General features: G+C 40.5%; 1 protein-coding gene across 1 annotated transcript; it reads right to left on the reverse strand.

Annotated features, from left to right (window-relative positions):
- Nucleotides 1–243: 243 nt before the first annotated feature.
- LOC133926748 (putative BPI/LBP family protein At1g04970) lies at nucleotides 244–4,321 on the reverse strand. Its single transcript, XM_062372814.1, has 6 exons — nucleotides 3,890–4,321; nucleotides 2,576–2,715; nucleotides 1,568–1,913; nucleotides 1,210–1,458; nucleotides 854–979; nucleotides 244–690 (listed from the first exon to the last, which is right to left on the reverse strand). The coding sequence occupies exons 1-6, from the start codon at nucleotides 4,289–4,291 to the stop codon at nucleotides 493–495; spliced, it is 1,461 nt and encodes a 486-aa protein (XP_062228798.1). The 5' UTR covers nucleotides 4,292–4,321; the 3' UTR covers nucleotides 244–492.
- Nucleotides 4,322–13,468: the final 9,147 nt, after the last annotated feature.

Here is a 13,468-nt window from a genome sequence, read left to right on the forward strand (position 1 = left end):
ATCAAAGTTCGACCTCATAGTAGAATTCCTTTCAATATGGACGAAATTATCCTATTCTACGAAATTTTTGAAGCAATCATATAGTCCAAATAACACCCATATAATTTTTTCCTTTAAATTAAATTCCTCTGTTTCCTCTCCAAGATTCCTTTGTTCTAAAAGGCACTTAAAAGGTTTCGACGTATTAATATACGGCTGCCCATCTTTATCCAAGTATCCAACCACTATTCTAAAGCTGAAAAAGATGTTTGAGCTGTGGGTAATTTTGACAAAAGAAAGATCATGTACAATAATGTGCACAAATAGTTGTTGAGTATGATTCATATGTACACCATTCATTAATTTGTACAAATGAATGTGGATAATTTTGATGAAGAGAGATTATGTACAATAATGTACACATGTTACAAGTGTTGTACTTCAACTCTAAGATGCCCCAGGCCTGCTTTGTGGCCCAGACGGAAGGTACACGCTCCATATAACTTCACTGCATCACAAAACTGGTAAACTCGCCAAGCTGCTTGCGTTGGTGAAGGTGACATCAGAACAAAGCGTCAACTGCTCCGCAGTAGTTAGTACGTAGACATCTTTAAGAGTGAAATCATGGACTACGGGCACGATGAATCCATTTCCTAGCCGTGAGTTCAAATAGGGCATGCATACCGTGTTCAAGAAAACCCGAATCACTCCCTGCAAAGGTAGGGTTTTGTTATCCAATTTAGTGAACCAAACATGGATTAGAATAAATCATTCTTTGACAGCAAAGTTCTGCAGATGGCTACAAAAATCATGATGCTACAAAAAAGCAAAATAAAGAAGAGATAAATACATAAATATTGCTGAGATTGACTACCTGAATCAAGGACATATGGAAATTTCCAATTTTGCTCCACTTCAACGCAAGGGAGAAATTATCTAATCCAACTTTACCATATACTTTATTGCCTGATGCCTCCACAACGCCTGAAGCACTTACAACCTGCAAGGAAAGATATGATTAAATCCTACTAGACGATACAATATGAAAATGTGATTAGGAAGTAACCAAAAAAATTGGTTAAAATAGTAATAAAAAAGATATATTGAAATTAAGACAGTCTGTTAAAAGTATTGATGAAAAAGAAAACCTTCTTTATTTCCTCTCTTGGAGAAATGGAGCAAAAAAAAAAAAAACATCACAAACTAAGTTTATCATTTGATGATTCTTACCACTGAGATGCATGCAACTGGAACTGTCTCCTTGCCATCTAAAACATCAATTATCATGTCTGCGTTAATCGTAGCACCAATTTTTTCAGATGTAATACTTATCACTGGGGATGAAGCCATTGAAATGTTTAGCAGCATGTCATCATTTGGGTAATTCCAGTACAAGTGAGGAATGATAAATTTCCAACTAGCTGTGTTCAGCAGGGATTGATCAGAAACTTTGTCAACAATCCAGTGCATTGAACCTGCCTGAAGCCAAAAAGAAATCTATGTAAAAGGCAGGCAACAAATAGTTGTAGAATGCTAAGATAGACATCCTTGAAGCAAAATGTTATCCTATATAAAATGTTGCTGTTACCTTGAAATAAACTTCTAGTGCCGAATTGAATACATCTTCATCAAGTGAAAGCAAAAGCATTTTTGATGCACCACCACATGATAAAGAAAGCTGTGGATGTTTCTGCAAATAGTTTGTCTTAGCAACTGCTGAAGTAATCAACCCGTTGATATCAAACTCAATCGACGAATTGCCACAGTGTGGATCGTTAACAAAAGTCATGTTCAAGGCAGCGACATTGTCCAGACTGACACTCCTAGGAAGACCTCGCAGAAATGAGTCCAGTTTCCCAGTGCCTTCAATAATATTTTCGGGTATTGCCTTCTCAACTGCAGCTTTAATATGATCTTCAAAAGCATTTATAAACCTTCAGACAAAATGGGCAAGACGAAATAGTGAATAATGTATGAACATTTGGCTCTTGATGTGTTCAATTGTATAAAAGCCAGGGAACTCCGGTTAAATTATACATGTTTTACATGAATAGACGAGCATACAAACAAGTCATAGTTCTCAATAGTCAATATAAATAAGTAATATAATCTATTCTCAAATAACATTTAATTGTCAGCATCCAAGGAAAAGGCTCGATAGTAAAAACAACTCTCACTAAACAGAAGAGATTATTTTTATTTGATATATTATCCTTGGTTTGGTCAATATGCCACCTCTTCTGAATGTACAGCATAGTGAAATCAATGCAATACATGCAAAAATAATTGTTGCCAATGAAAATAAGAATGGTCATATAATTTTTGTCCAGGAGCCTGAGGCATGCCATATATGCTATTTCCTTTGTAGAACATCGCAAGAGACGTGTGTCAACCAGATTTCACTTGAATGTTTGTAAAACCATCAAAACAGCCAAGTATGGCAGCAAAACAGAAGTTTGAATACACATTTTTGAAAGAGAGGATTTATACAATAAATCCTAAATCGTCAAATGTTAAGGATATGATTTCACCTCGATATATTTTAAAAAGCAGCTCTGCATGAACCCAGAGACAGAGATGCAAAGGGAAAACGTACCCTTGATAAAACCAAGATGCTCCACCATCCAGAGATATCACTAGGTCCTTCACGTAACAACCACATTGTGAAATAGACAAAGCCAAACTCCCATTGCTATTCTTTATTACCATGGTTATCCCAACTTCCATTCCTTGAACCTTACAAACATAAAAGGATAGTGCTTCCTCTCAGTAAGCAGAATAAAAAATGTCAAAGCTAAAAGGTAGAGTAAAAGTATTCAGCCTAGGATATGTGATATGCATAAGTCGTAACTAGAGAATTTCCTCGATAACGAAGAAAATTACCCATTGGGAATTGATTTTAACAGCAAGGAATGCTTAAACTCAAAGGATTTAGGAGTTTTTTCTAAAGGGAGGGTCAAGCTGTCTAAGAAGTGCCATTTAAAAAAATATATATGAAGATTGTATGGAACAACCATAAATAAGCCAGAAACGGTTAGTTAGTGATGATTTAGAGTGGTTATCAACTGTGCCACTAGTTATCCATAAAACTTACTACAACTCTGGCACAAGATGGTTCCTGCGTACCACATGCAAGCAGACAAAACTAACAATATCCACCAGTAACTGTCCAAATAACGATTTAAAAAACCCTGACCTTGAGGATTGTTTTATCTCATGAGTTACTGATTGTTTCAATCATTGTCTACATAGTAGGTCAGTCAAATAACATTCTGTCTGAACCGCACAAACATGACTACAATTGACAATCAATATTTTTGAAACAAATAAAACACTTGCAAAGAGATCTAGCGTTCTAACTGTAAAAAAGAAGCAGCATTTACCTATTGGGTTACTGCCTCAGCAAAAGACTATTCTTGCCGGGAAGACGGGTAAGTACAGCAACTTAGCCAAATATGGAAACAAAAGAAGGTACATGGAAGAAAGGCCAGCAGCTTGGTTCAGTAGGAGCATGGAAACCAGATGATGTCCTTCCTTTCCTAGGTACATGTACATTAATTTTATTTTATTTTGCTTCTTTTCCCATATTTTGAGGCATTTACCTAAATGAATTAAGAACATTGCATCAATTCATAATGCAATAAACTTAACAGTTCACTGAATTAGTAAAGTTACTATGTAACTGTCCTGAAGATTGAGCATTTGTCAGTATCCAACTCTAGTGTAATTACCGCTATTACAATTTGTTCCACAAAATGCTTCAAGAGAACAATTTCAAATAAGTTAACTCTATAAGCTCAGCTTTGTGCGAGTATACGACTACACGAGACCAAATCTAGCACAATTCACATTAAAAAAAACCCCAACCTTTCTAACCAGGTACAACCAGGAAAACAACCCCTCCCATTACCAGAATCGAGGCAGTCCCGCTGTCGGCGATCTCTATGGGAAAGAGCCACGAATCGTAGCAGTAGCTCCAGTCCATGCTGATGTTGGCGGTGATGCCGGACGCGACGACGACGAGGCCCGAGTCCCCTGGGTAGATGGCGGAGTCCTCCCCGACGTCAAGGTGGAAGAGCGTGATATTGGAGGCGGCGACGCGGATGCCGCCCAGGAAGGGCACGCGCACAGCTTTCTCCGACCCGGGGAGGCGGAGCGGGGTCAGCGACCGCACCGCCTCCCCGATCAGCACGTCCTTGGCGAAGGCCAGGCCCTTCTCCGCGACCACCGCGGAGACATGGGCCTCGTCGCCGGCAGCCTCTGCGGCGGCGGACAGGAGGAGGAGGAGGGGTAGGAGACGGAGACAAGCCATTGTGGGTGGGGCAGTGGAAGGGAAGGGACGAAGAGTACAGACGACGGCTTTGTATTTTGCTAAGAAACAATGTTAAGAAACTACCCCAGATTGTGACAGACAAAAATAAATTAAATCTTAATTATGCGATTATGTAAAAATTATGAAATTTCAACCAACTAAAATTTCCAGAACTTTACCCTGATGCTTAGGGTGATTTTTTATGGATCATACCAAAATAAATTACATTGACCCAAAGGATGTACCGAAAATCAACACAAAACGACAAAAATGAAAAGAGCAGGTAAGAAATAAAATTATCAACTCATCAACTTGTAAAATTTGATCTTAATTGCATGAATAAGTTTATAAGATACATCTTCAAAACATCCAAGATAAGTTCTCAATCGAATCTATTTTTCTCTCTCTCTCTCAATCTCTCGGCTCGTTGCTGTATCTCGATCAACAAACCGATCTCTTCCTATTATTTCCTATAATAAGCAACACTGTAGCCAACTCGTCTCCGTCGGTCTCTTCCCAGCCTAGGCCTCGGCAAAAACCGCATCCCGCACATGGGCCTCCCTAACCGAGCGCCACGTCGTCTCTCCAACTGCACCTCACCTAGTTCGGCTCGGCAACTAGGTCGCTCGCCTCAGAGCCTCCACACGCGTTAGGCTACTTGCACTCAGGCCATGCCAGCCTACTCACGCCCTAGTGGGTTGCCTCTCCGCGCCTAGGCCGATATGTTGTCGCCCACATGCGCCCACACACCCACCGTCGTCCTAGGCCGTCCGCTCGCCCACATGCTTGGGGGTTGGCCAACCGCACCGGCCTTGGGCCTTCACCCACACCAAGCCACGCTCTGGCAGAACAGGCCAAGCACTAGGCTGCCATTGCACCACCAGACTGCGCTTGTGCGCCTAGGGCCTCCCTCCGCGCAATGTACGGCCCGAACTCAGCTGCCATGCCGACAAATTCCAATCGCCGCACAATACCACTACATAGTACATCACAATAACATTTTCTTTTCTTTATTCCCTTGCACACACATGCATGCACATGTAATAAACCTTTCACTTCATATGCCATGTGACGTTCCACACCATAGATCATACTCTCGTGTATATCTCTTAGTGCAATACATCTCCACATGCATCACTCCCGAGCTTGGACGTCATGTGTGACCTCTTGACAACTTTGACCTCAGTTTCTCCCTGAACCTAATATCGGTCCTATCACTGACCACGTTTAGCCTCAGGACAACACCCGCACATGAACACAACCAATAACTAATTGTGAGCACAAGTTCTCATAAACTTGACTCACGTCAATCTACGCAACATCACACACACGAGTGTATTACACATATCAAAACCGCAAATATCATTATGCTACCATGAGCATATCAAGCAACATATTAACAAAACATACACATAAATAATGTCATAATGTTGAATCACTTTGCTTTTACCAAATTTACATTAAAACCAATTTTTCAGTATACATGATTCCACATCCTCCAATGATTGCATTTCTTTATTTAGATAAGTTTTTGTAGATCGAATATGTGCAAAATACACAATAAGAGGGGGTGAATGATTGTGAAAACTAAATTTACAGATTAACTCACCCAAATTAAAACTCGATTTATACTCGGTATTCCACTCGAAATAGATTGTACAAGCTCTAGTAAAAACGATATAGAGAAAGATCTGCTGGTCGGATTGCTCTCAATTTAGCAGAAACTAGATTCAAATATGAAACTAACCTCACCAAGTATCGAGTAAATCGGGTATATGGATTAAGAATTATGCTTGGTCGAAGCAGACTGTGTCAACCAGAATCGAGTAGATCAAAACCTAGTCGAGTTAACAAAAAGCTACTCGAGATCAAACCAAATTCACTCGAAATTTTCTCAGATCAAACACTAGATATTCTAACAAGGTTTTGGATGGATTAAATCAAGATGAAACTTCATAGAAATATGAAATTAATTGAAAACCAAAATCGAGTATGCAGAATATAGAACAGAGAGAAAATTCCAAATCAGCAACTCATCAACTTACGAAATTTGATTTTCATTACATAGATGAGTTTACAAGATGCCTCTCTAAAGCATCCAACAAGAATTTTCATAAAATCCCAAAATAGCTCTCTCTCGAGTTTCTTTATCTCTCTGCTGCGTTGTGCTATCCTGTTCTGTGCTCTCTTACCTAGTACAAAAGACCTCTCTATTTGTAGGGTAGCCACACACACAAATATGACCAAATCGAACTACAACTCCCTGTCATATTCAATCTAGTCTTTATCCTCTTCTAATCACAAAAGGACAAACAGCTTCCGCTAATTAAGCTAATTAGCCAACAACTCTTACGTAATCATGCATGTACATCTCCCATGCATACATGCATATACGTAACCAACTCAGAGTCCGTCTCCGACACTAACTCTTGTTTCAAGTCCAACCACCACACCACTCTCTCGTGCATGCTCCGACTTGAACACGAATTAGTCTTCATGTCCTCTTATGATCAGATCGCCTCCAGCGTCCATCGCGAAGCCTTGTCTCCATATTCATTGTTTTCTCAGCTCGAACGTCCCGCATGACATCCTCGATCATAACGATCTTAGTTCCTCCTGAACCTAGTTGCCGAACATAAGTTCCTCCCTGAACTTAGTTCGTCGATCCGCCATCGAGATATAGCTTCAGCCCAAAATTTTCTAGAGTAGGAAATTCATCTAACATGGTCCTAGGCATCTCGACTAGAGTTCTATTCTTTCTTTCAACTACATCATTTTGTTGAGGAACTCTAGGGGATGAAAATTGATGTTCAATACCTTTCTCAGCACAAAAGTGATTAAAAGAAGAATTTTTAAATTCCGTTCTATTATCACTTCTAATCGCTCTCAAAGATCCTTGAAAGATCAACGGACAATCTAAGAACTAAACTTCTAAAATAATCAAAAGTTTCTCCCTAGTTCGCCGTCGAGAAACACCTGCACATGAATTAAATAACAATCGAGTACGAGCATAAGTCCTTCCTGAGTGGACTCAATATCTGTTCATGCAACATCACGCAAACTCCAAGCAAAACCAACATGCTAACATAAGCATATCTTACATGAACATCAACCAAATATCATTATGCTAAATCACTTTACTCTGCCAATTTCATCAAACAAACCAATTTTTCATCACATGATCTCACAGTTTTGAATTTTGCATGAATTTGTTCCTCTGCCTGAAAGAATTATTTCCCTTATTAGCAGGAATGCTCTGAATTTTCTCATCAAGTTCTTCTAAGAATCTAGTAATCTTCGCTTCCTCGGTTTCCTCTGAACCACAACGTAGCAAACAAGTTTGTAATTCTCTATAATATCCTTTGTGTAAAGGATCAACTGCAAAGAGGGTGAATTAGAGATTCTAAAACTAATCGGTTTAAATTAATAATATAAACCTAAATTAAATTTTATCTATATATATTCTAGGTTTATCTGGTCTGGCTACTCTATCGCAACAAAGTTTTGCACCTTAGGTTTCATCCTAGCAACTACACATGCAATTTTATGAAAGATAAATGAAGAAGGTAAATTAGTGCGATATAAAAGTGTCGAATGTGAATGAGATAGATAATGCAAACTCGGTATGTGTCACATTCTAAAACGCTAGTTCCGGGACTAAGCATGCATAATTATCATGGCGGTATGTTTTATACGATTAGTTATTATTTTGGATATTTCAGGAGTGAAAATGGTATAGTAAGAGATAGGAAGATCCTAAATACCTTGGAGAAGAAGAAAAGAAAGAAGAAAGAAAATAGGGGGAAATAAGAATAAAATTCAGCAAAAACCCTTCTCACGGTCTGACCGAGCTCAATCGCGGTTTGACCGCTAGGTGGACAACCACATAGGCTTGCCACATGGGCTTCCCGCGGTTTGACTAACCCTTCTCGTGGTCTGATCGCCAGTGCACAAAAGCTCTCTTAAGTGGCCGATTGCCTCTCTCACTCCTCTCTCTCGTTTGCCTCTCTCTTCGTCTCATTCACTCTCTCACTCTCTCACTCCAACAAACACTAGATAGAGAGAGTTCCAAATCGACGTGTCGACGTCCAGAGATCGGAGGTGGGGACTCCCACGAGCTTCCCGAAGGACTTTCCCAAGCCTCTTCCCCCTTTCCTCCCCACCAGAGGGGTTTCCTCGTTGTTTCTTCCTCCGCGAGTTCATTCACCCTTCGGGAGTCCAATCGGTGGATTGAAGCTTCCTTGGAGGATTCCGATCCAATACAAAGTTCCTCTACACTGAGCTAAACATTCCCTTACCATTTTCCTCTCATTTCTTTGCCCTAGGCGATCACCGTTTTGATTTTCGCTGCGAAACCATAGTGAATACTAGGTTTAGATATCATTTTTGGGGTTTTACATGTTCGTACCATGCATGTCATCCAAACAATAATAAAATACGTTTCCTTAGTCCTATGGAATACTTGGGTGCCCTTCATCGTCCGAACAATCATAGAATTGAAGGTTTCACTGGAGTTAGGTTGCTTTGAGTTAAGTATAGATACTCACACATATGTGTTAGGTTGCTTACGCTTTATAAATTTACTTAACCTTTTGGCCTACTCGTTGCTAATGACCTAAATGAATAATTCTTGGAGTCAGGTTATTATATGTACCCATTATAGATTAAGTCTTGCAAGTACCTTCGTACTCACGCTGCTCTTTTAGGTACTGTCAATGAGGAGGAGCTCGTGTTTGGCTACTCCACCCGCCAATGTTAGTGGCGGAAATGAATAGTGCAAACTACTCATGTGGCGTGCTTTTGGGTGGAGCTTAAGGGCATATGATTTCACCTAGCTTTTGGTGTTAATAGGTGTTATCATCTGCTGCGTAGTTTCTATTTTGGTTAGGAGGTGATCTATTTTTTACCCTCCTAGCGTCCCTTTGTTGTAAATTATGTAAATAGTTAGGTGCTTAAGAACTTGTAATATCATTTAATTACTCGCTCTTTCTTAAGCTTTATTGTGATGTTATATGTTGCAAAGGCATGTATACAAAACACGTGTTGGGACTACTGAAATTGGATTCTGGTTAATCGTTATTGATGTGATTATGTTATAGATCATTCCTGATGATTAATTAGAATACAATTTGGACGGTTTCTCATAGTATTACTGCTTTTTTCTTGTGATAGCGTTTAGTTGCCTCTCACCACCTGTTCATGTTGGATCTCATCGCAAGGGCCAATGTCTCTGGTCAAATAACTCCGTGGTTTTTGTCATTAAAACTCCTCACACATCACTAGGTCACCTATTAGATGCACATGGATGCTCATCACCATCTTCACTAAGATAGTGCTTCACCGCTCTGGCACGAATGCTCACAATGCTTGCGACCGCTCCACAAACTCGATTAGAGTCTTGCAAGACTTACTACCACCAAGCCGTCTAGGTGTAGGAAAATACGAAGAGTAACAAGTGTGTATCACTAATTTGATCCAACTATAAGCTAATCACCTAGCTAGATGCATACTAGATCTAAACTAGTACTAACCAAGTTTTTAATCTTATGTTAATTAGCTTGATCTTCAATATCTTCACTTTGGTAGCAAAAGGCTCAAATATGTGTAGCAGCACTCCCTCTCTAACTCCAGCAACATTCAAATGGCCAAGGGTGAAGTATGTATAGGGTAAACTCCAATAACTAGCCATTGGAGGGGTCTTTCTTTGGTCCATAAGAGCTAGCCAAATCTAGTATACATCATCTAATAGATAACTAACATAAATACACTAGATCAATCTAGTAAATTCAAACTACCCCTTCGTGGTATGACAAAAAAATAAACCTATCTACAGAACTGATGCTCTCAATATCAAGATCACTTGTCTAAACAATAGATCATTATATCTTATCTTCTTTGGTCTTGATGTTCATCCCTTTGAGGTGTTTGAAACCTCAAGTTCACCACTTTGCATACCAACAAACTATGTTAATTACATGGATATGTTGACATTAATAACCAAAATCACATTGACCCAGTGACAAGATCCTTAGTCTTTAACTTTGACAGCGTTATCACCTTGTTTTACACATTGCAGTTTCATAAGCAAATAATCAGCATGAAATTTTGAGACAAAACTATCCTGGTAAGACTTTTCGTACCTATCCAAGTTGAAGGGACTCTCTTAGCTAAACACTTATGTGTACCAAGTTGATGCATACTCAATGAAAACACTAGCGGCAGCTCTAAGCTTATATTCTTTAGAAATATCATATTGTGGGAATATTTTGTCTACCGCTATCTCCCAATCAATATATGCAATCAAAGGAAGGAAGTGTCAGAGTAATTTCACATCGAGCGGTAGGAGGTGATGGAGAAATGGTTGAGTGGACATATATCATGCCCCTTCTAGGACAACAATGGGTGTAACCTGCCATCATTACTAGAAAACAAGAGAAAACACATGTATCATCTACTGGGTGCTGAGATTTGGCGGATCACTTGTCTAATACTTTTACCAAATCCTTAAAAAGTTCTTATCAATGCAGCAGGCGGTGCTATTGGTGTTGACTAGTTCGTGTTTGGTTCGTGATAGACTATAACCAGAGTGGTGAACAAAGTGATTGCAAGGACGGTACCGGTCTGGATCAGAAGTTTATGTGTAGCTCGGATGGCTAATATGTGAGTAGCAAGGAATAAGCAAAATTTTCAATTTAGAAACTGCAAAACTGAAAAGTAGTTCCAAACTAGTCTATGCCGCTGGCCTAAACTTGTCTCGGACCAAGCAAACAAGACAATGCTGCACAAGGATTCAAAAGATGGAACCACAGGTCTGATTTTTTTTCTTTTCTCGTTCTTTCCTTTTTATTTACTAGTTATGTGCCCATACGATACAACAGGGTCTAAATATTTTCATGCTACACATCAGTTTAATTAGCAATATCCGTAGCACAGCCTCATCGGGCAACTGCACATCAGCGAATCTACTTGGTTGTTGCATGTGCAACTTCATTGTTTTAATATAATGGATGTAGTCAGAAAGCTAGTACATGATGCATAGATTTTTCCATTATCATGTTGTATATAAAACAAATTATGAACGTGTAGTGTTTTGTGGTCTTGACCAAAATCAAAGATCATTTTTATATGAGTGAAGAATGAACCAGGTGCAGCAATAACTTCCATTGGTAATGTGCTTATCTGACATACTCTTTTCAATGGCATGCAACATCGTTCAGAATTATCTTTGGTACATACACCTAATTAAGTGACTTGGTGCCAAATTTCAATGATAATAACATGACTTCTAATGGTCAATAATGCACAGTGCAGAAGCTTATTCACCCCAAAGTAAAAAATTGTTCTTGTATCAAGTAAACCACGTTAAATTTGTTGGTGATTGAATATTCTGTGATGGACATGCATAGAATCATTTTATTTTTGCCTAGAAAATAAGTTACAGATTTGAAAACATGTAACTGTAATATAAAATTTCGTATTATCTACACATGCTACAACATTCAGGACCAAATTTCAAGAGACAATGTACGTGGAAACTCAAAGTTTCCAACATCGACAACTCATAAGGTCAAACAAATATTTGCTAGCGTAGCATGCAGAAATGTGATATATAACTCTGGAGACATAGCTGGAATATATGATGATTACATAACAAACAGTTCATATCTTTTTGCATGTTTCATCCTGAACCCACAACCTAGTGCCATACCATAATATTAGTTTTAGAACTGGAATCACTAACCTCATCTGGAGCATATGGTTAACAAGAGCTAAAGATGAGGACATGACATTAATCATGCAAGATCTAGAACATTAGTTGTTGCAATCTAAACAAATAAATGTAGACAGCCGATTAGTATGCAGAAAGATTCCTGTAGATCAAAGAAACCATCAGGTTAGCTTGAATGGCATTGAAACTGTAAATTGCGTTTCACGAGCAACTGAAGATCAAGCGAAAAAACAAGAAACAACTGCATTCAAGCTTCACCAAAGAAAAAGATGTGGGATAGAATAGTACGATTGTTGGGGGTCGTTGTTAAGGACCCCCAACAACCCCTTGGCTTAACCAACCCAACCTCCCGAAGGCTCAGCCTCGCAAAAGCTCGGTCTCCCGAAGCCTCGGTCTCCCGAAGCCCTGGCCTTCCGGAGTCCTACCTCCCGAAGGCTCAGCCTCCCAAAGGCTCGGTCTCCCGAAGCCTCGGCCTCCCGAAGCCCCAGCCTTCCGGAGTCTTGCCTCCCAAAGGCTCAGCCTCCCAAAGGCTCGGTCTCCTGAAGCCTCGACCTCCCGCTGCTCGGGCCGGCTTCCCGGAGGCTACTGGGTAGGTCATCAGGCCTCAGGAAAGATCTGCCAGAGGGGGAGCACTGGTCGTACTTTTCCTGCAAAGAGGTGACTGGCATTAAATACCTAGGCTAGTGGACGCCGCTCTGACACCCTGGCATGATGGAGGCTATCCTGACACCCCTGACAGTGCGACGCCGGGCCGTAATTGGCGACCAGCTCGCCCCCTTTAGAGGGCAGGCACCTTGATAATTACCATGTTAGATATTTATCTCCCAGATAGGGTAGAAAGCAGTAATCCAGGATAAGGCCTAGTAAATCGATCGATCCCAGATATTTGTACATTATGATAACTTGTACGCCAAGCTGCACATAGCCCTATAAATAGAAGCCATGGTCACCTGGGCTAAGGATGGGCAAGACAGCGAAAAAGACATATAGGTAAAAATACACCAAGTCACGCTGTGATACTCCTCCCAGAGCGAGCTATTTTTTCTACCATCAATACATTCGTGGTGTTCCTTCCTCTTAAACTTTATCTCCAAGCTTGGGTCTCCTCCTTAGAAGAAACTCTCACCGTACTTGTTTGGGTAAGATAAACTCTTGCTCCAACAGCGCGGCGTCCGTGGGGACTCGAACACAGAAGTGCTAAGAGAGTAGGATGCCACCCAAGAAGAAGACCACCAAGGCCACGTCGACGGCGGCCGACCCTCCAGTCAAGCCAGTGCGGTAGTCCAGCTGGCTATATACAGGCGGCGCCGCCGACGGCCCCCTGCCGGAGCGAACGGGAACCTTACGGCCATCGCTGACCCAACCATAACCAGAGCTGCGAGCGGCACCGCAGGGTTCTCTACCCCGAAGACCCAACAGCAGTAAGGCGAGGCCCCTGTTGCGCCCCT

This window comes from Phragmites australis, chromosome 8 (assembly GCF_958298935.1).
Source record: "Phragmites australis chromosome 8, lpPhrAust1.1, whole genome shotgun sequence".
In the NCBI taxonomy this organism is placed as follows: Eukaryota; Viridiplantae; Streptophyta; class Magnoliopsida; order Poales; family Poaceae; genus Phragmites; species Phragmites australis.

Excerpts from the sequence above, each read along its gene's own strand:
- LOC133926748 (XM_062372814.1), bottom strand. The coding sequence starts at position 4,291 with ATGGCTTGTCTCCGTCTCCTACCCCTCCTCCTCCTCCTGTCCGCCGCC. Across the intron at positions 1,914-2,575 it reads GCATCTTGGTTTTATCAAGG|GTTTATAAATGCTTTTGAAG; the intron begins GTACGTTTTCCC and ends TTTTGTCTGAAG. Across the intron at positions 980-1,209 it reads CAGTTGCATGCATCTCAGTG|GTTGTAAGTGCTTCAGGCGT; the intron begins GTAAGAATCATC and ends CTTTCCTTGCAG.